Below are 23878 nucleotides of genomic sequence, written 5' to 3'. Positions count from 1 at the left end.
TAGGATATGAATGTAATTTTAGCAACTTGACTCTTTCCTTTTAAAAGGAAAACTATTTTTTTGCATATTGGCTTTCCTCTCCAATTATTTCAAATTGCTTTTATTAATCACTTTAAATTCTATTTAAAAGTATTGAGCAAAAATGAGTAAATGAATTTATTTAATGAGGAAAAGAATAACTTCTAAAGGATGTACAAGTAATCAGATTGCCTCCTTTTACAGAGAACTCCATGGGGAGTTTCATATATATATATATATATATATATATATATATATATATCCCCAACAAAATTGAACAAGCTTTTATTTACCAACTTCAGAATTTTTGCAAGTATATGTTAAATTCATTTTGGAACCCATTTTATTTATATATATGCATGCATATTTGGAACCAAAATTACATATGACAAGTTGCATATAATACTAATTTGGATCCTTTTTAGAAGAAAGCCTTGTGTGCAAATGTCCTGTGAACTATTAATACTAGTTTTTGAATGTAGGAAAAAATAATAAAGATAACAGAGAAGAATAAAACAATGCTAAGGATTCTATGAAGCAATGTGATCAAAGATGTTCAGTACACTAAAATGACCACTGTTTCTGGAGCTGGAAGATGATTGCCGTTTGAGAAAATCAAACCCATACCAATTATCTTTTGATTTTCAAAAGTTAGGCCGTGAGTCACAAAGCTGAAACTCATGATCTGCCCGTTAGGCAGCTATCTCCCTCTACTGGTGTATTTTAAAGATGCAAAATACAGAAACCGACCATCTGTATCGAGTATCTTATTTCTTAGTATAGCTCAAACAGATTGGTTCTGAACTTCCTTTTCATTGCATTAAACATCAAATGCAAGTAATTTCTACTTTATAACTCTACCTAATATGTGAGTAGTTAATCTGCTTGCTCTAAATTAAATCATTGATTGAGCGTGAGGCTCCCCCCCCCCCCCCCCCCCCCCCCCGAAATTGTAAACTGGGAGGCAGACAGACTCCCGCATGCGCCTGACCGCCACCGGGCATGCCCACCAGGGGGCGACGCTCTGCCCACCAGGGGGCGATGCTCTGCCACTCCAGGGCGTCGCTCTGTCGCGACCAGAGCCACTCTAGCGCCTGGGGCAGAGGCCAAGGAGCCATCCCCAGCGCCCGGGGCCATTTTTGCTCCAATGGAGCCTCGGCTGCGGGAGGGGAAGAGAGAGACAGAGAGGAAGGAGAGGGGGAGGGGTGGAGAAGCAAATGGGTGCTTCTTCTGTGTGCCCTGGCCGGGAATCGAACCCAGGACTTCTGCACGCCAGGCCGATGCTCTACCACTGAGCCAACCGGCCAGGGCGAGCATGAGGCTTTTGATGCGTGTTTCTGCAAAGCCATAACCAGCATACTGCATAGATGATGGGCAGGTCGAAATCCTTTCCATTTGCCTCCTGGAAGTGCTCCATCTACTATCTCCAGGTTGTGTTTGTTCCACCATAGTTATCTAGACTAAAGATGAGAATCACATAAAAGTGGATTTTAAAGTTTCCATAGTTATGCTGTACGTTTTTTAAAAAAGAATAGCATTGCCTTATACATATAAATTAATTTTATATTTATGCATGAATTTTCAATTTTTTAGATCATTAAACTGTCCATAGCATCCAGGAATTGAATTACATATTTTAGTCAGAGTCGGATTAAGGTTGGTTGAGGTCCCAGGAGCAGAAGAACATATTGGGCCCCTTCAAAAAAGAGAGACAGGGAAAATAAAAATACACACTAAACATATTTTTAAATAAATAAAAAATATTATGTACTATTAATGTTAAAATTGCACATATGAAACCAAACAGTGTCATTAGAAAATAATGTGAAGTTGGGGTTTTGCGGGGTCCTTCAGAAGTCGGGGCCCAAGGCGCACACCTGGTGCACCCGCCATTAAATCCGCCTCTGGTTTCAGTGTCACTGCATCTTAAAGTTATTAAATAATTTAATTAAAAATTATGAAATATTTTGTTTGTTGTTTATCCCATTTAACTACTCTTATTTATCCTGGGTTATGTGGCACTCATATCCTATTAACTTAGTTTAATAGCCTGACCAGGCGGTGGTGCAGTGGATAGAGCATCAGACTGGGATGCAGAGGACCCAAGTTCAAGACCCTAAGGTCGCCAGCTTGAGCGCAGGCTCATCTGGGTTGAGCAAAGCTCACCAGCTTGGACCCAAGGCTGCTGGCTCAAGCAACGGGTTACTCAGTCTGCTGTAGCCCCATGGTCAAGGCACATATGAGAAGGCAATCAATGAACAACTAAAGTGCCACAATGAAAAACTGATGATTCATGCTTCTCATCTCTCTCCGTTCCTGTCAGTCTGTCCCTATCTATCCCTCTCTCTGACTCTCTCTCTGTAAAAAAAATAAAATAAAATAAAAAAATAAATAAAAAAACAAACAAAAAAAACTTAGTTTAACAATTATTTTTGTGCCAAACACTGATCTTAGCATTGGGGATGTCCCAGCTTAGATTCTTAAGGTGCTTAAATTCTAGTAGTTAAGGGGTCAAAACATTTTTTCTGCAATGGCCAGATAGTAAATATATTTGGCTTTGCTGGATGTAGTCACTGTTGCAATTACTCAACCTTGCTATTGTAGTGTATAAGCAGCCATAGACTATATACAAACAAATAGGTGTGTTTTTGCTTTAATTAAACTACTTCTTAAACGGGCAATTAGCCCGTGGGATGTAGTTTTCAGGCCTCTGCAAAATACACATAAATAAATAGACAATTTAAGTTTTCACTTCTCATAAAATTTTACACTGAATATAAAGAAATAACTAATGGAAAAATATTTAAGAACTTAAGAGTCAGAAGTCCTGAGTTTTAGACTCAATGTTGCCATTAAATCTGGCATAACGTTAATTAATTTAACTTAGTCTAATTCTTTTACTGGACTTAGTCTAAATTTTTTTATTAGTAAAACAGCAATAACAACAAAGGCAACAGAAACAAAAAGCAATTTAAGAATAAGGTAATAAATGGCATAAGCCAAGTGTAAGTCCCTCCACTTCTTTTTCTTTTAATTTTTGTTTTATTGACTTTAGAGAGAGAAAGGAGAGAGAGAGATCAGTTAGTTGCTCCACTTATTTATATATTCATTGGTTGATTCTTGTATGTGCCCTGACAAAGATCGAACCCACAACCTTAGTGTATCCGGATAGCACTCTAACCAACTGAGCACCCCAACCAGCACAAGTCCCTCTACTTCTAAAAATCTAGTCACTTTTCTGTTCTGAAAATTTAGAACCATGGCCTTTATTAAAATGGATCATATTGCCTGACTTGTGGTGGCGCAATGGATAAAGCATCGACCTGGAATGCTGAGGTCATTGGTTCGAAACCCTGGGCTTGCCTGGTCAAAGCACATACAGGAAGCAACTACTATGAGTTGATGCTTCCTGCTTCTCCCCCTTCTCTCTCCCTCTTTCCCCTCTAATAATTAACAAATAATATTTTTTAAATTCTAAAAATAAATAAATAAAATGGATGATATCTCTGTGTATGTATATATATACTGCTCACAAAAATTAGGGGATATTTTAAAATGAATATGTGCTGTGAGATATCCCCTAATTTTTGTGAGCAGTAAAATTAAGTTTATTTCTATCAACTTTTCCAGATACTAACAATTTTTATTTGACAGTTGACTTTGAGGACAATAATCTCCCCTGGGAAACTAGAAACAAGCCTGTCACTGTGTCAATAATGAGAACAGAGAAAAGCCAGGAGAAACAGAAGCAAAAGTCACCCCTGCCTGATGCCTGAGTCACACAGTTCCTGGCAGCTGCACTTCCTACCTGTAAATGACAAGACCATGTGCTCCCCAGGTTGTAATTAGGACACCTGCCGTCTGTCATTAGTTTCTGGATTAAAAAAAAAAATTACCTTAGAAAAATAATATACCGTCCTTGCTTTAGAAAAAGGAGAGTAACTCCTCATTAATGTTTCTATTTGATCTTCCTCAATTTCTAGATAATGGACTGGGAACAAAATTATTTTGTTTTTACTAATCACATGAGTCCACTAGGACATTCCATCACAAATTAAAATTAGACACATGGAAATGACACTTCCAGATTCTTCTTTCTCTAGTCCCTCCTAACATTATGTGGGAAAGGCGAAGGACCAAGGAAATTATTTGACAGCCCAGTGTGAACTGAAATAAAGAATGTCAGAGTAGTGACAGAGAGCACTGATCCAAGCACAGGCCCTTCCAAGCATGGGGTCCTGGGTGACCATATAAGCTGCACGCTGTTAATGCCAGTCCTGATTAAGTTTCTAAAATTTGTTCTTATTTATTTTCAAAGTTCCCTTTAATTAGCTTTTGTATTTAAGAATGTGCAGACAAGGCTGGAGGCAAAATACTTCATTTATCCACGTAAGTCATACAGTGGAGTCACCTTCCTCATCCCGTCTGCACTAAATGACAAGGCCTCTGGGGATCAGAGAAGCTGTCTCAGAGCTGTCTAGCTGGCTGGGCCTGGTGCCAATCATGACCTGGGTTTGGTGACAGACCAATCACCCTAACAACCTTGAAGTGAAACTACCTGGCCAGCCATGTAGCTCCTCCCTCTTCTTCCCTGTACATCCTCTGCTGTCCTCATTTAAGCTATGGACACATCTATGAGAACTATTCAGAATAGCCTTATAAAGAACTCTTCACCTTTTCTGTTTAAGCAAATAAACATCAATAGAGCCCTAAGGACGGACTAATTTTTTTATACTAAAATATAGTAGAATTACTCCTCCACAATTACAAAGTACTTGGAGCAAATAATATAAGGTTAAGACATTAAGCTTGAAGATGTTTAGTTTCCAAAAAATGAAAACAACAAGAGAGAGACATTTGATAAACTTTTTAAATCCACTGAAGAAGCCTGTCCTGTGGTGGCACAGTGGATAAAGTATCAACCTGAAATGCTGAGGTCGCTGGTTTGAAACCCTGGGCTTGCCTGGTCAAGGCACATATGAGAAGCAATTATTAAGAGTTGATACTTCCTGCTCCTTCTCCCCTTCATTTCTCTCACTCTCTCTCACCTCTCTAAACTCAATAAATTAAATCTTTTAAAAAATAAAATAAAATCCTCTGGAGAGGTAAAGGAATTATATGCTAATTAATTACATTGTATTTGTTTGGTTAGATCATGATTTAAATCTTTTTTAAAAAAACTTTTGAAAATGTGTGTATCTCGCTCCCTTTCATGTGTTATGGACTCACAGATTGGGTTTCTTACACAGTTTCCATTAGTTATGAGCTATGTGATCTTAGTAAACTAAGTTAGTGCTTAGTGTTTTAAGTATTCTTATCTATAAAATAAGCCAATAATAGAAATATACTATAATATAAGTTTGATTCATTTTAATCACTTAAAACAATGCCTGGAATATGGTAAACCCTCAATCATAGTAATAATAATAATAACTATTACTATCAGTATTTCATTGTTCTCTTTCCCTCAGTGGGTTTAGTTCAGTACCATAGTTCAGTGTCTTGAATATAATAGCTGGTCACCAAATATTTATCAAATAGGTATTTTGTTTAGATTTTGTTGGATTGGTTTTTATGGTAGATGAAATATTTCTTGATATTCAATTAATTTAAATAGTTAATGAAAAGTAATGCTATATAACTTTTAATACCTACATTCACGAAGACATGTGTATGAATAGAAAGCTGCATCTATTTGCTTTTACATTTGGCGGCACAGAATCTGGTAAGTCATGCAGATGGAGAACCCAGGTAACTCACTCAGTTATTTGGACAGATTTTTTGCTCAGTACTCTTGAAAATAAATTTAGTCATGTGTTGAGCCTAGAAGAGCAGAATGACTGAAGGCCAGCAGTCAGTAATATCCAAATGCAAGGAAGTATTTGGCTTAGGAATGGGGGGATTCAAGACTTGATAAGTATTTAATTATAAACATGGATCTTGCCTTTAAAAAGGTTTGACCTTTGAGAGCTGCAAAAACATCCCACAGGGACTCCTCTGTCATTTTCTTAACTTACACCAACCTTTTTCCATTATCTACAAAATAAACTTTAGTATATGTAGCTTCCTCTCTTCCTGCCCTACAGCTGGCTAAATATCATCACTCTAAGCAAATAAATAAACAAGGTTTAAACCCTCTAATAAGAAACATATAGCTTCTATAGCTTTGACATTGATTGTACCCATTTATGACAGACCAGTATAAATATCTCTGATGTGAATAATTTTAAATGTTAAAAACATATATCATAAGAAATATAATCTACAGTTTAAGAATATAATTGTATTTATAACAGTAAAAATGAACACAAATTATATACATATATTGCTACAAGACTTTTAAAATAGCTCTCTCTAAATCTAGTCTAATTTGACTGGCAAGTTTAAGAAGCATAATAAAATAAACCTAATATAATGAAAGGAAAAATTTGGACTGTGACTTTATTTTAAGAAAAAAATATGTTCATTTCCAAGAAATGCTTATCACATAATAGGATAGCTTACAGGTATAAAATGAAGTACTAAACAGTCAATGTGCTTTTAAGTAAATATTACAAGCAGAAAACATATTCAAAGTTAGTGGATTATGAAAAGAAAAAATTATATTGATTTATGTTGACATTTATTTAAACATATCTTATGCAATACACAATGCCAAACTATCTGAATGGGAAAAAAGTTTAAAACAAGGAAGTAAAGCATATAGGTATTGAGCATTTGGAAACATACAAATATTTTATCTGACATTGCATAAACAAAGCTATGATTATAGCCACAAATGCAAAGAGCATTTAATTAAATATATCATTTATCATCTGAATACATTATTATAATAATTATAGAATTTCTTTTTATAAAAAGGCCAAGATATATATTTTTGCATAACAAAAAAAAAACGGTTTTGTCTGTTTTATTTTCCCTATATTTGTAAGTACATCTAGATGCCATTAAATGTAAGATTGAATTTGCAAAATTCAGCTGTTCCTTGATATTTTGGGAGTATTCTTGTACAAACCTTCTCCAAAAATAAACATGTTCGAAAAAAATAAATCTAAGTTTCAGGCTTTGTTAAGTTTATTTGTTCCTTTTTTTTTCACTGCTTGATAATCTATTTTTCAGTTTTTGTTGTAAACATTATGAACCTATTTTTTTAAGAAAACACATTGGGTGATGGGCACACAATACAATCAACAGCTCAAATGCTATAGAGATATTTACCTATGTATTCTTATTGATCAATGTCACCCCAACAAATTTAATTTTCTAAATAAAAATTTAAAGGAAAAGAAAACACAGTCTAAGGAATATGATAGGGAATATTTTGTCTTTAGAATTATTGAACTGTAGCATCTCATTTGTTTTGATTATTTTTCCTTCCTTTCATTAGTGATGCCACAGAGAAGGCCATGGACAAATAATACATGACCATTTATTTATCCATCATGTAAAACTTAGAATGATAATACAAAATTTTCCAAGCAATGAAATCTTTCTTTGTTTTGCATTTTAATTTTGTAATTACATAGTGCTAACTAAATTGGGTTCTTCTAACATTAGTTTTCATCAGGCTGTTCATTGCTAACCTGAGTGCTATGATTCTTTTTGTTTATTTATTTTTTAATTGGAAAGATATTGGTGTGACTTCTATATTTGAAGTTTTCTTTAAATAAAAGTCTTCTGAAAGGAATGGCTTGCTTTGATATCCAGGAACTATCCTACAAAGGTGCTTTGCAGCTATATCAATTGTTATTAGCAATTAAATCTTATGCCAAATTAACTTGGTTAATCTGAGGAGCTAGTGCTTGGAGGTTCCTTGGAGCTGGTCTTCCAACTACTAGAAGTAATAAGTTATGCCTGTGTGCTTGTTCCTGGTTGATACTCCTATGGTGAAACTATATTAGACTTCCACTTAGTGACTTACAGTCAATAATAACTCACACCAATACACTTAGAAGTATCTTCTCATTTATGTGAATTTCAATTTGGTTTATTTCTCAATATCTTGCTTACAGATGCCTCCAAACAGTTCCCATTTGACAGCTGAGATCACTGATGAATCAGACTTACTTCTGTACACATATGCTTCCTCCTTAGTTTATCTTTATTCAACTGACTCACTGCCCTGGACCTACGTTATATCATTTTTGCATAAAATCTGAGCTAAACAATGGATTAGATTTTAGAACACTACATGTTAGTCACATGCTGGACATATGCTTACAATATGCTGCTTAAATAAAAGCACATGCTATAAAATATGTAGATACTTTACCCTGTATTTTTAAAGAAATAAATTATACAATGTGTAATACATCAAGTATGCAATATGCAAGGTATTGTGTGTTATAAAAGTACTTAAGATATTAATCATTTTTTCTCTGAGGACTGAAATGGTAGCTACTTTTGTATATTTTCTGTTTCCTCTAGATTCCAAATAATAAAAATTATTGTAATTAGGAACAAAATGTTGTTTTAAAGCAAATTTATTATATTTTGTAGGTCAAAATTAGTATGAAATGTACATTAAAAATGTACATACCATAATATACATAGATAATGTAGTATAGGCCTAGATTGTCCTAAATAAAATGGTGGTTTTTGTTTCAACTACATCTTAACCGAGCATTCACCTTTATTCACTTCTTATTGCTTATTTTAAATTGTTAAGTACAGGGAAAAGTTATTGTAGAAAGTTAAAAATGTAGAGATGATGAAAAAAAATTAAAATTTACCCACAATCTCATCATTAGGTTCTATAAACATTTTAAAGAAATATTGTAGAAAAACAATTTTGTTACTGTGACTCCTTGTCAATTTCATAATTGATAACAAAAAATAGAAAATACCAGTTATTTCTTCACTGCTTATTGGCTAAACAAATTTTAATTAGTGGAAGAATTTTAAGTAATTGATCAATTACCAAAATATTATTTTTGACAGGGTGAAACTTCTCAGTTGACTACTGAAATAAATGTGCAAGTTAAATAATTTAACTTAAAAATATAAAATCAATAAGACACTTCAAGAATTTCATCATCAACAATGTCACTTTCAGAATTCTCATATGTGATTATTGTTGTCATTTTTGTTTCTTTCACATTATTGAACTATTATCATGTCTCATCTCCATTTTTGTCTGCCTATGTCAAAACACTAGTAGGTGAACATGTGTGAATGCTAAAGAAATATTTGTACAACTTCTTAAATAATTTATTTTTAATTTTCTTCTACTGAACATTTTCATAATGCAAGAAAAATCTCTACCAGCAATTTAATTATGCCATTATAATGTGTTAGTTCTATATTATTTGGGTTTTAGTTTCCACATGCATAAACTATCTTCTTTGCACCTAATAAAATATAAGCATTTATGAATTCTTCAGTTTTTCTAGTAGTACACAATTATTCACAGTGGAAATTTCTTGATTCCCAAAATTGACTGATTTTCCATGCATCTGAAAATTTAAGTAAGTTTTGTGGGTTACCTACATTCTTTATATGCAAATTATGAGAGAATTGATCATCTTTACCTTAAATCCTTCATTTCCAGAGCAATTTGCATTATAATAATCATCTATACAAAAAGACAAATGACTGTGATTTATTTCAATAGTACTTACTATACATAGAATATTTCAAGTCTATATTTAGATTGATCACCTAGGAGGGTAATGGCAGGATGAAAAATTCTCACAATAATACAAACAATGCATTCAAAGAATAAATAATAACAAATAATCCAAGTACAATAAAAATAACAGAAATTGAAATACTCTTAGAATTTCTTACTTTACCTTTGAGGGAAACAGGTTCATAATCCATCTTGCTCTTTGCTACCATTGGTAACAAGTGAAAGAAATGGACTAAGAGCTCTGAGCACACTGAACCTCTCAAGTTCCAAATTCTTTGGCGATCCCCTGCATTTCCCCTGTGATTTAAAGAGACTTGCCCACTTGACTTATACACCATATGTTAGCCATTAATATGTTAAAGAAATTGTAATCTATGTGAGTATTTTGCAGCTAAAGTAAAAGTATTTTAACTTAGACAATTAGAGAAAAGATACTTGTGTAGAAAGCCTGCTGCTCCTACATCCCCTTAAGGGAAGGATATTATGTGCCCCCTGCTCTAATTGCAGCTGCTTGGGTTACTAGTGGTCATCAGACCCCAAAGCTAAAACTGGGACAGTGGTTATGAGGTGACATGATTTGAAGTTTCTGCACAATAGAACAAGGATAAGTAATGAATTCATTAGATTCTCTGTTTAGGGGAGTTTGAATACATAACATATATAGAGTCAGTAGTTAGTACAAGAGCAGCAAGAAGCCAAAAGACATGTACATGTAAATGCAGTGAACAGACATCAGCCATAAAGTAGGAGATTGCAGGAGTAAGGAGAGGACAGGAAAAAGTAGAAGCTCTAACCAGTGCTACCTCCCTACCAATAAATATCAATAAATAAAGACATAAGAAGAAAAGACTACGAAGAAAGTAGTGGATGTTTAGAAACTAGCTGTTTCTAATAAAACAACAAACAAAAACATCTAACTCAATGGTCCCCAACCTTTCTGGGGCCATGAACCGGTTTAATGTCAGAAAATATTTTCACGGACTGGCCTTTAGGGTGGGATGGATAAATGTATCATGTGACCGAGACAAGCATCAAGAGTGAGTCTTAGACGGATGTGACAGAGGGAATCTGGTCATTTTTTAAAAATAAAACATTGTTCAGGCTTAAATATAAATAAAACAGAAATAATGTAAGTTATTTATTCTTTCTCTGCAACCGGTACCAAATGGCCCACGGCCCGGTACCAGTCCACGGCCCGGTACCGGTCCACGGCCCAGGGGTTGGGGACCACTGATCTAACTAACAGGCTGTGCTGTTTTCCGTTTGATAACATTTGGTTGTGTAAAAGAAACGTTGCTTTTCACAGAAAGAAAGAGAATATTTCTTCTAAAACTTTCTAGGCTTCTCTGACAATATCTACCTAGGCCATTGTTATAAAGCCAACTTTCTACAATGAGAGAGAATTGGATGAACTGGGTCAACACTAAACTGGAATTTGGCATTACTGTGAGCACAGCATTTTGCAATAGCAATAAGGAAATGCTTTAGTGAAAAAGTAATAATTGAGCCTGATTTCAAGATAAATTCTTAACCTGCACAAAAATGTAGTCTTCTAAAACACTGCAGCATTTTATATTTGCATATAAGCAATTAACAGATTAATTATTAACTAAAATAGACCCAAGTGTTCTACTTATCAAGCCATCAAGCCATGATTTTCCAACTTATGTAGTTATTTACAGGTATAAGAAAAAACTGCCCTTTTCTTTATAATTCTCATAAGTTAAAAATGTGGATAATCTAAATAGGCTTCCCTTAAAGTTTATCCCAATTCTGACATTTTTCGAAAGATTCCTTGTTATATGCCAACTTTCTTTGCCTGTTTTAGCTATTTGGTGTTTTGTTTTGTTTTGTTTTGTTTTATCAAAAAACAAATAGCTAAATCATAAATCTATCATCTCTATTATATGTAACTTCTCTTAGAATGTTGTTAAAAATAATCATTCTAGACTGCCTTTCAGATTAAAACGAAAACAAAACAAAAACAAAAAAAGACAATAACAAAGGAATAAAACAAAGCAGTTCGTATCCTGGGCAGATAAACTGCTCCAGTCACCGAGAGGCAGTGAGTGATAGAACTCCACAAATCAAGTGATCGCTCTGTAGGGCAGAGGCAGAGGCTCCCTTTCGCAGTTCTTTGCTCTTTAGATCCCAGGCAGTGGCTCTGAACTAAACATTTGCTTCATGTTAACAAGAACCAACTCCCAGAAATGTCCTCATATCTCTGTAAATAGCCTGCCAAATGGCAGGCTGATCAAAGCAATCTAATAGGTCCTAGGTGCTACTGGCTGACCTCTTAGAATCTTTTATTGCTTTCCATTTTTATCTACATAACAGGTTGGTGATAACTAATATCCAGTTGATTTTCTCATTCTGGTAATAAAATGATAACACAAAGAGCATATTATGTATTCCAGACATCCATCAGAGTACATTTTCCAATACCATTCTACTTGGAGCGTTTCTTTATTATCTCCAGGTAAAAAGTGGGGTTAAGTACTCGGCCTTAGATTTCCTTTTCCCTCCAGTACTTACACACCCAGAACTAAAAATGAAAGAAGCTGAACTTCAACCCTAGACACTGTCCACATTAATGTCATCTGCAATTTATTATCTCTGCATCCTAGAGAAACCATTTTCTGTAAGAGGCCAAACATAATTGAAAGGTCTGCCAAATATATAGTTTTTCAACTCCAGAGATTTGTTATTCTTGTAAGAAAGGAGAAAAGAGAACAGAAGAAAACAACATTGGAAATGGAGAAGCAGGAAGAGTATATCTTGGTAGGCAGAAAGAGCAGAAGAGCAGAAAAAGAGACGTGTAAACACAAAAAGGAACCAAAAATAATGCAAACAAGCAAAACAAGCATTAGAGATCATGAGTTTATTACAATCCATTTTTATACGAATGCAGAGGTGGCTTCGAGATTTCCTGGGGGCAATAAGTACATTCTGTAATTTATGTCATTGATTTGAAAACATAAAACTAAAATAGAAAAAAAAAAGCTAACAAAACAAATTCTTGCATCCACTCCATATTCAAAGTGCGGTATTTATATGACAATTAGGACTCACCTATAGTTGCTAGGAGCAACTTTAGTTTTCAAATTTTCAATGTATTTAAACTTCAAAGATTATAGCACTAACAATTTTAAAAGTTACTAGAAGAAGAGAGAGAAAAAATTGGAACTACTGAAGTATGCAATATACCACCCTAAAGCCCAGAATTTCGGGAAAAAAAATATAAACACATAGCCAAACAAGTTTGGATTTATTGTTGGGAGATTCTGGAAATCAAATTGAGACTGTCTTGGTCTCTCACGCTATCTCAGAGCTATGTGCTTTTGCAGACAGAAAGAATGCAGAATAAGAGCAATGATAAATACATATCCTATTAATAATGCACTTGAGAAAATGTTACGAGGAGTAGAAAATTTCTTTTGTAGTCTTTAAAGCCTTTAAAAGACTTCTTAAGGCAAATAACATTATGGAGTAGGCAAGAGGCTATCAAACACTCACCTTTGAATAAAAGTAATTCATGCATTGATCATAAAAGTACTATTCACTCTGACTTGGAATTTTCTTGGTAATAATTTGTTAATGATTAGTCTGTGTTAGTACATGTTTTTATAATAATGATCTTATGTAAAATACTCTACATGTCTTTTTGTTGTTAATTAAAGTAATTGCTCCTCTTTACATTAAAAGAATGTGGCTTCACTTAACAGTCCTTTCCCACTGACTTTTATTGAAGTACCCTGCACTGTCCAAGGAAGAAATTACTTATATTAAATGATGGTGGTTCTTTTAGCAACTTCCATAAAATTTACTTCATGATGGTATATTGTTGTTCTCAATAATGGGTTGGATAGGGAGGTAAAAGCAATCTGACTTCCCCTTTTTTCTTATCCTGGACAGAGGAGAAGGAAGAGCCACAGATGATACAAGTCTCTTCTCTCTTCCCAGTCCATGAACCCACAAACACTGACCTTAATCTAATTCTGATTTTCAGATAAAAAATATATTTTAGCAATGATATAAGCTAACAGACATCAAAGAATGGCAACTGGCCTGAGATTGTGTGCAGAGACATTCTGTTTGTAATCTGAAAGATCAAAGCTTGCCTTTGACAGTGACATGACCAGTATCCATAGCTCCGGTTCTTTTTATAAAAGTACCCTCTCCACACATGAAAATAAGTTTTTGACTTTTAAATGAAAACAAGCTATCTCCCTCCATTTAAAAATTTTTGACAGCTTTTCCTATGATGGGGGAAATCTGGGCAACAAAGAATCTGACAGAGATGGTCTTTGGAATTCAAATCTGCCCTTTCTCCAAAGAACCTTAACAAAAGGCTGTGCCCTAGCCTGCCCATGGAAGTCTGTTGTTGCATCTAAACCACTGACATGGGAATGGCTGAAAAAGGAACATAACTGCCATCGCTTATCCTCACACAGGTCTGAACACAAACAGCTAGACCCATTCCCTCCTCACCTGCTACCTATTCTTCAGTAGCATTTGCATATCAAGTAACAATTGCTGTAAACCCGGGTTGGCGGATAGGATGGAGATGAGGAAGGATGGTGCTACTATAGGAAACAGAGCAATTCTGAGTAAGCATAGAGAAATTTGGAAAGGTTTTCATCAAGACTTCATGACTGAAAGTTTGATATTAATTCTCAGTGCGAGACAACCTTTTTGTTATCATTTATATATTTCCAGTGGAAATATTCTTGAAAAACACCAATTAATGTAGTTCATATTAATCTCACAATACAGTTAATATCTTCGGTATGGTATACGTTTTAGAGATGGTGGTGGTATACGACTGTGATTTAATACATATACATTCATCTCAGTTTCATACAAACTTATGACTCAAAGGGCATAAATGTAACAAATCAGCTTTCATTAACCTACAATTTCTATGGCAATACAGATATTTTCATTTCTTTTAATGCAGTAGAAGTGCACTCCAAGTGGAAATCTCTGCTTATGTTATCACTGTAAGTTAGATTTACATTATTAGATATATAAAGTCCTCCCTTTCCTCAAAGTTGAGTAATAACATGATTTCTTGATAGAATTTTGGGTTCCTGTTAAACCTGCCCATGAGTCCCCAAATAAAACAAAGGTGGAGAAAATGAAAACATTACCTGGTCACTGAATGCTCTTTCCAGGGACTGCTCTCAAATTAAGGCAATTGCAGTCCTGTCCAAAGTGTGCACTGAACACTCACAATTTCAAGTAATTTAAATATAACCTATAGTCCTTAAAAAGAAGAAATCCTACTAACCAGCAAAATTTTTTGTCCATACAGATAATATTCTATGTAATATCCAGAGAAAATATGACAGTGCTTAATATCAGACTCTTATAAGCCAAAATGAAGGTAAGTGTCTAGTAGTTAGATGATAAACAGATATTTCAAAAATTCATTTATGTAACTTGAGAACATAAGAGTTCATTTCATGGGGTTAATATCCATCAAATAATAGAAGGTTATGTAGTTAAATTTGTAAATTTAAAAATCCATGTTCTATTGTAAAAATGGATAAAGCAGATGTCTAAGAAGAAATATTTTTCTCACATAGCTTTTCTAAGACTGAAGAAGAATTAAGAATATCTACAGCAGCATTAAGGCACAAATTTGACTTTGGAAACTATTTTTTGAGTTACCACTTTTCTTGCATCTGAAGTAACACTGGACTATGGTATTGGAACTGCAAAGTCTGTGTTCCTTTTCAGAAAGTGTGAAAGAGATGATGAGATAGGGTTTAAAGAGGAGATGGTGTACACTTGATAAATTCCACTTGCCTGAGTTTTGACAGATTATTTCCAGAGCTATTCTGTTTGAGACTATTTTTAATACTTTATATGGTAGTTTATCAATGTAATGTTTTCTTAAGTCATGATACAGGTACCTTTTTAACACTGTGATTGAAAAGACCCTCTCCTTTGCCATTTTTAAACGAATATCAAAATATGTAAAGACAAATCTGAGTTTTAAGAAGCACAGTGTTTGAGATAGTAAATATCCCATCAGATAAAGCTCTCATTCTGTAAATTGAGTGCCCCTTGGAAAGAAAGCTAGTGGTTTGGGAAGTGGACTCATATTCAGCATTTTCCAATGATTTAGAAAAAAAATTATTGGATTTTTTTTTTACTGATTATGAAAATGAGAGCTTAGAAGCTTGTTAGAATCATTTTATTGAAATAGCTAAAAACTCTGTTATCATTTGAGGAGATTCCTTAATGTGGTCAGCAAAACCTGGAAAAGAAAAATCTAAATATTTATGTAAAGAAATAAAATAAATTTACTCTTAAGATAAGGCTACAGCTCAAAATAAAATCACAGTCCTTAGATCCTTTCTGGTCCTCCTGTCCACAGTCAAACAGAACTCAGTCCATGCATCTTTCCCGACTCCTCACTTGGCATGCGTATCACAGATCCGAAGGGGTTTAGTTCTCTTTGCAGATACATGATTAGGATGTAAAAATTCATTGTGTAAATACTCTTAATAAACAAGAAAACCTTCTTTGGACAAGTAATTTTCTGTACATATATAACTTTGAAAAACACACTTCTCTGTGTAAAGCTGGTTGAATTTAGAAGAATTTAATACTACCTCTCAAAATGAAGGAATTACATCTGTTTTTTACTGTTTTTTGAGTTAAGAGATAAAAGCAGTAAGTGAAGGAAATAAGACCCACAGTATTTTTTTCCAAATTTAGTCACTAAGAGAGCTACTGGATTCCAAGATCTGGCAACATACAACTGCCACTTGCCATATCCAAAAGTTTGTAGAGGCATTTGTAACGTTAAAAAATAGGTGACTTTTTTGGCTACTTAGTAGTAGGAACTGTAGAGGTTGGGTCTTCAACAGGATAGATTTTTAAATGAATTTTTACAACCCAGATGATGGACTGGTATACTTCAAAAGTGAATTCATGAGCTTTATAAATGCCTTTCTCTTGCTCTCTTTTTTTATTTCTTGACTAGCTTACATTATAATGGAGGAATAACATTTTAAAAATTTTGAATAGGCACTTACTGGAATTACAGTTAATCCTGATACAATCTAGATGGGGAAGAATAGATGAAAAATGAAAATTTATCCTTCAAGGTAATAGCTGCAGACATCCAATAAAATCACAGTCCACCCTTCCGGGGACAGACACATGCAAATATGGCCACTTCATATCATTTATTCTTTATGTATTTCTATAACCTGGATTCACTGTTATAAAACTTCAGCATTGGAAACAATAGAAAGTTTAAAATAAATGGCCAATTCAAACAAAGCTACATGGTGACAAATCTAAGTGGACTAAAGAATTGTTAATTGTCAAAGATGCTTGACTTAGACTGGCTGCATCTTTCTCCCCATCTGTGAAAGAACATATCAATGTTTTCAGCGTAATTAAAAAGTGCTCCGTCACAATGGGGTACAGGTGCAAACTCAGCTAGGCTCAGACATCTTGGACCTCCAAAATCTAATATCCCACAAAGGCCAACAGAATCCTTTAGAATTGTGGTGGTCAATGGAGAGCAAGTTGAAATTATTCTCATCTCACCCAAATATTTTGTTTTGCTTTTGCTTGAGCAAGTAGGTAACAGCCCGATGTTGGCTGGATTGCATGCCTTGTATTAATGGGAGGGGGAAAGAAACACTGAATGTTTCTATTAGAAATCTAGTGCCTAAGAACTAGTGTCATTCTTCAGAACGCACCAGCCGATGCCTCTCTTAGGAGCTAACAGTGTTATCTCTAAGCAACACGTGTCATGGTTAACACTGCTATTGATATTCCTTTTCTTATACTTGCTTCTAATATGAAAGCATATTCTCTAAGAACTGAATGATATGAATAACACCGACTGTGATTATAAGGTTCTCTTTAAAGAAATATGTGGGGTGTTTTACGTTTATTTTATGTATAGATAAATATTTGTTGGCTTTGTTTTTAGTATTTAATGCCTTTGGGGAACATGAAAAATATAAACCTAGATTCTGTTTCCATATAGCTGAGTTTGTCATGTGTCGTCAACCGCATCAGAAAAGTGGTTGCAAACAGCCAAGGACCAGCACCTACACAACTCTTTCCACAGAATGCTTTGCTGTTGTAAAATTCCCAGGAGTGTTTCCACGTTGGCTAGCAGCCCCTTTACTGTAATTAGGCAATTTATTTTGATTGACTGTAATGACCTATCGTTGTCACTAGAGGGAACTCGAACAGAACAGCAAATGAGTGCTGTTTCAGTAATCCTTAAAGTATACCCTTCTTATGTTAATTTAACTAATACTAATTGAGTGTAATTGCATGCAATAAACTATCCATGGAACAATTTTATATTCTATGAGCTACTATTCTGCCCAGCACAATTAGAAAAGGTAGGTGGGGTTTCTATAAATGCCTTACCTCATCACATTTTACTTCTCTGGTAAATCTACATAGTTTCAAATTTTTCTCTCTGTGTTTATTCATTTTTTCTGTTTGTTCATTTTTGTGTATGTTTATCACTTTCAGGAAATACAGTAAAACCTCATTAATTTGTTCTCCTCTTGGAGTTAATGATACTATTAAATCTTATTGGGCAGATTATTTATAATTCTTTATTCAGTATGAGCACAGATCACCTGAAAAAAAAAATTAAACAAACAAGTTGTGAAGGACCAAGTTCAGGAGAAAACTGATTTCAAGTACTTTACTATACACTGAGAGCACAACTTGCCTGAAATAATGTGCTAATTATGGGTAATTCTTATCCACCCATTAAAACCAGGCTAGTAAGACCTTTCCTTAACAGGATTTTTTTTTCCAGCTCTTAATTTGTGTTTTTGAATGCATTCGAAAACAAAACTATTTGGTTTTTGTTAATTCTCTAATTGAGACATTTTTCTTAATTCAGCCTTGCCTTACCTCATGTTTTGTGTAGGTTGTTGAGGTTTTACTGTAGCAACTCTTTCTTAATTCTATGATTAAGCAGGAAAGCATTATTTTTCTGTGGAAGAGCCTGTGTTTTTAGTGTTCCCATGGCTGTTTGCTGAGGGCCGCAGACTTTGGGCATTGAAGGGTTGTGGATTGCTGTTTGATAGCAAAATAGCACCACACAGTATTTCTGAACAGAAAAGATGGGGTACCACAAAGGCAACTATTAAAAGGAGAAGCCCAAGGAACAGAGACAAAAGCACTGTTGACATAGATCACAAAGTAGAAACTCGATATTTGGTACATATGCTATCTCGGCGAATGTGTCTGAAAGGATATCTTCTATAGCCAATCAGAATGTCAGTAAATATGACAAAAGGAAATTTGGTCTGAGGCATCTTCAAGCCTAATATTTTATATTCTCAATTAGCCTCATTGATATATATGGCTTCCCTTTTAAGAACCCTCAGTGGCAGAAATCACAAAACAATAAATTATGTTAAACAAACAACAACAACAACAAAAACACAATAAAACGATGCCCCAAAACCTAAATTAATTTAAATGATTGAAATGAGACCATTAAGTGTTTTAACTTTCCATGGCAAACAGGCTACTTGATAAATGTTTGCAGGCAGAACTGAACAAAAAAGTGAAAAGTGTTAGTTCAGTGGGGGAAGGTGGGTTGTTACCTAGATTGACCGTCAGTTTCACACGCCCTGCGTCCAGCTCCAGGCGGAGGGTGTCCGCAGAGTCTCTAGAGGTGGTTGCCATGAGGATGCCGTATGCACGCTGGGACCGAAACCGCAAGGACACATCCTCAGCCTCTGTGTGCATCACCACGGGAAGCTGGATTTTCATAAACATACTCCCATCATAGCTCAAAACCGTCGCCTCTATAGATGAGCAATAAATATAAAAATTCTTGGTCAGTTTAGTGCATTTATACTTTCAAAAGGAAAAGCATGACCTATTATATTAAAGTCTTCCAGACAGAATTCAAGACTACAAACTTAGCTTGTCTTCTTTAGAAATGAGCAGGACTTATTTTTTGTTTTGTTCTTTTTGTTTTATTTTAGCTGGAAGGAGGTATCACGGTAGAAAGAACCTCTTATCTGAAGTTATCTGTTAAAGTCTAAAAGAAGCTATGGCTGCACTTCCCTGTTGATTGTCATAGCTTTTTCTACCTATAGCATTAAGTATGTTAGATTTTAAATGTTTGGGTATATGTCTCTCTTCCCAAGAGCAGATTGGTTCTTTTCTGTAGCCACAGTGCAAGCTTGGTTTGAGGCACTAGCAACTATTAATGCATGTTGATATATGGCTAAGCCACTTCCTAGCTCTGTAAAGTTAGCCTTGGCTCCTAGAGGATCTCATCTTCTACAAGAGGATCTTTAAGGCCTTTGCTCATCTTTAAAGCCCATGATTAGAACTTAAAACTATAACCATGATATCCTAAAAACATTAAGCTATCACCAAAATGTCAATTGCTATGCACCTGGGTAATACTGTGGTGTAAGGATGGCAAAAGTATTGAAGAGTTTGTGTGGGTGTGTGCTACTCAACTAGAGTGGATTGCTTTAATAGGGCAGTTGCTTAATATAGCACCAAACACATTAAAAAGTAAATAGCAAAACTTGTTGATCAGAAACTGACTGCTTTAAGAAATCATCAGCGCTCCTGAATGCTAAACACCATATGGTGGTAGAACACTGCGAAGCAAGTATGAGTCACGCTGCTTTCCCATGGGTTCTAATAACTCAGCATACCACTTAACAAGAGAAAAACTACCTGGACTTAAAATAAACTAGGAAATTCTCATTATCTTGCTGATTGACATGACACAGCAATTAACTTTACTAATGCAACTGTGTTTATTATTAAGATGGTATTTCTGGAGTTGTGGTTTTGCATGTTTATTTTTAAAACATCAGCGAGGTCAAGTATTCCTTCTAACATCCTGTAATTATTGGTTGTCATCATGAGACTGAATGCATGCCCCCAACTGAGAAGCCCTTGGGGCTTCAGGCTCTCTGCCTGCCACTCTCCACTTTTCTGTCTACCTCCTGACTCGAATGACCTCTCTCAGCTCCCATACCCATCCCCTTAATGTTTATAAACAGCCTTGACTTCTCTTGGGAGCTGCATCACCCATCATTCATCCATTGCCTATTGAACATCTTCAAATTGAATATGATAGGTATGTTACTAAACCTTTCATTCATTCTCCCCCTGTCAAATGAACAAATTCATCATGTTCCTTCTCTAATGTTCTCCCTTTCAGTAAATGGTATAACCTCCTTGCTCAGACCTTCACCTTTCTGATATTTTTTCCTTGCCCTCTCTGCCAGGTCCAATCTAGTTGCAAGTCTGAAATTCTTGAAGATACCAATTCTAATCCATTTCCTCAATCGATTGCTTCTTCCCCTTACCACTGAAGTACCTCGGACTCTGCTCCAGTCTCTCTTGGTCACTATAGCAGCTCCCTCAACAGTCTCCCTACTGCTACTCTTTCTCCCTACATGCAGCAGCCAGGCTAAAATTTACTTTTTAAAGAAGTAAATCATAGTCTATCACTTTATTGCTTAAACAATCCCTCAGTTTTCCCCAATCCCTGCCAATAGTCTCCCACGACCACTAGAGTAAAATCTGTACCCCTATTTTTAACTGTTTTGTGTGGTCTGGCCCCAGTCTGTCCCTCTGGCCTCAGATTTTCATATCCTATCCTCCCTCTTGTGTAGTAAACTCTAGCCACACTGACTTCATCTCTCAAGGTTTTGCACTCTGTCTTAGAAGGTTTCACCCCAGATTTTTATGTGGCGGGTTTCTTCAGCATTCAGGTCTCTGGTCAAATGTTACTTCAGAGAGGTATGCTGCAAGCACCCCTTTAAACACCCCTCCAGTTATTCTATACCTGTTTATCATTTAATTTTTAAAATTATTGTTTACTGTTTGTCTGTATAGCATCATCTATCTTTGCTCCTTAATATCTGTGGCAAAGTGCTGTGAGGGCAGAGGTTGGAATCTCCCATTCATTATTCTATCAACAGCTGAGAGGCCTCAAAGTGCCAGGCACACAGCAGAGTCTCAACAAACATTTATTGAATTAATGATTGCACTCAATACTGAAGATATATGAAAGAACTTCCTTCAGTTTCGTTATCAAGCTTATACATGTGCTCAATAAAGAAATTAAGTATTTATTCTACCTAATACAAGAGGAATCTAAGTTTCATTATGACTATAAACAAAATATTTACTAAAGTCTACTTTGCAGTTCATAATTGTGCTGCAAAAGATTGATTAGAAAAGAGATCTGTTTACGAAAATAGAGAACCCATGGCTAGGCACTGACCTAAACACTGAAAAAATAAAACAACCCTTTAAAAATATGTATAATAGCATTATACCACATATTTTTTCAATTAGATAAGAAGCTTCTCAAATGAATGCAATATTACAAAAAGATAGAGTTTGATGCAGAAAAGATAGTAGAGGTTTCTCAAAAATAATTAAAACATGATTGCAAAGTTGCAATGAACTTTTAAAAAATAGAAAAAACTGTTTCTAGCATAATCTTTAAAGCAATTTGATATTGCCTGACCAGGCAGTGGTGCAATGAATAGAGCATTGGCCTGGGAGGCTGAGGACCCAGATTCGAAACCCCAAGGTCACAAGCTTGAGCGCAGGTTCACCAGCTTGAGCGTAGGATCATAGACATGACCCCATGGTCGCTGGCTTGAGCCCAAAGATTGCTGGCTTCAAGCCGAAGGTCAGTGGTTTGAGCAAGGGGCACTGGCTTGGCTGGAACCCCCCCTAACCCCAGTCAAGACACATATGAGAAAGCAATCAATGAACAACTACAGGGCTGCAAACTGTGTTGATGCTTCTCATCTCTCTCCCTTCCTGTTTTTCTGTCCCTGTCTGTTCATCTTTCTCCTTCTCTCTCTTGCTAAAAAAAAGAAAAGAAATCTGATATTTATTATTTCTTATCCTGGACCACAGGCAATCACTGATATCTGTAAAACAATATGTTAATAATAGTTTAAAACTCATTATCAATTTTTCAGTTACTATGGTATACAAATAAAAGTACTAAAATATTTTATTTTATTTAGCTTATAAATCCAGCCTTTATTATTCAATAATTATATTTTTTTAAATGATCTCATAGTCTTCTATAAATTGTAGCTTAATTTGATTAAAAGCTAAGTAGGAGGATCATGCTTTTAGAAATCTAGAGGTCTGACAATGGATCATAAATATTTATATAATATGAAATACAATACATAGTAGCAAAAAGTAATTAGGATCATAGACCTTTTAACATTTTTGAAAAAGCTGTAGTAATGAAATAACATAGTAAAATAATAAAACTTGAGAGCCCTGGAGTGCCATTTTAAACAATACTTAATGTGAAAATAACTTGTTGATAAACAACAAACGAATGCCTAAATGATTCCTCATAATTAGAGTTAATTTTTAATTAGACGAGAAGTGGAGAATGCACAAGGTTGCTGCCTAGTGTTGCCAAATAAATGGTAAACAATATTCTGACATTTGAAGGTTATGCTATTTGGCAGCATCTTTTAACATCAATAAAATTATTTATTACTTAGAACACAAAGTCCTTTAAAAGGCAAATTCCAATGCAGTACTTCCCAGTAGGGGAGAAAATGTTTCAACTTTGTCTCTGATATCTCTTTCTCCCTTGTCGTTAAGTTTGATAAATTTGCTCCTCTGTGTTATTCCTTCTTGCAGTCTAAAGTGTACACCTGTGCTCAGTTTTGCCGAAAGGGAGTCACATATTGTGATCAACGATGAAAATCAGACAGGGAGCCAAATTATATTGCTCTGACATCTGTCCTTCCATCTGTTAGAGTTTTAACAAATGAGCATAAAGTAGACCTCTGATTATCCCATATACATATCACCAAGAAAAATTTCTATACAAGCAAGTCCTTACAAATACCTGGTTCTATTAAAAACAAAGCAGAAGGAAGGTGCTGCATTTAATTTATATTCAGATGAACATTATTTATATATTACTCCTCCTTATGGGATTAATATACATAATACAAAATACTATTCTCCTACACCTGCAAATACTCTGTTCTTTCTTAGAAGCTCCTCTGCTTACTTAATGTAGAATGAAGATTTCCTACAATGAGACTGCAACTTCATTCCCCATGCTGCACTGTCCATGGACTTGAACATGCTTTGTAATTACTTTGAATTATTATCTTTATAAATTATCAATTACTGCTCAATAATAATAAAATAGAAATTGTTTAAGTGCCT

General features: G+C 34.9%; 1 protein-coding gene across 18 annotated transcripts in view; it reads right to left on the bottom strand.

Moving 5' to 3' along the window:
- NRXN1 (neurexin 1) overlaps nucleotides 1-23878 on the bottom strand; it is a 1251736-nt gene that overhangs the window by 671735 nt on the left and 556123 nt on the right. For 12 of the 18 annotated variants that reach the window (XM_066378279.1, XM_066378280.1, XM_066378291.1 and 9 more), the window contains 2 exons: nucleotides 19270-19473; nucleotides 16702-16728 (listed from right to left, as the gene is read on the bottom strand). In XM_066378279.1, the coding sequence (XP_066234376.1) occupies nucleotides 16702-16728; nucleotides 19270-19473 (231 nt within the window). The remainder of the gene's footprint in view (nucleotides 1-16701; nucleotides 16729-19269; nucleotides 19474-23878) is intronic. The other 6 variants (XM_066378283.1, XM_066378295.1, XM_066378290.1 and 3 more) reach the window with 1 other exon arrangement.

Source organism: Saccopteryx leptura, chromosome 3, assembly GCF_036850995.1.
Source record: "Saccopteryx leptura isolate mSacLep1 chromosome 3, mSacLep1_pri_phased_curated, whole genome shotgun sequence".
Classification (NCBI taxonomy): Eukaryota; Metazoa; Chordata; class Mammalia; order Chiroptera; family Emballonuridae; genus Saccopteryx; species Saccopteryx leptura.
This window is presented reverse-complemented; position numbering and strand designations above follow the sequence as displayed.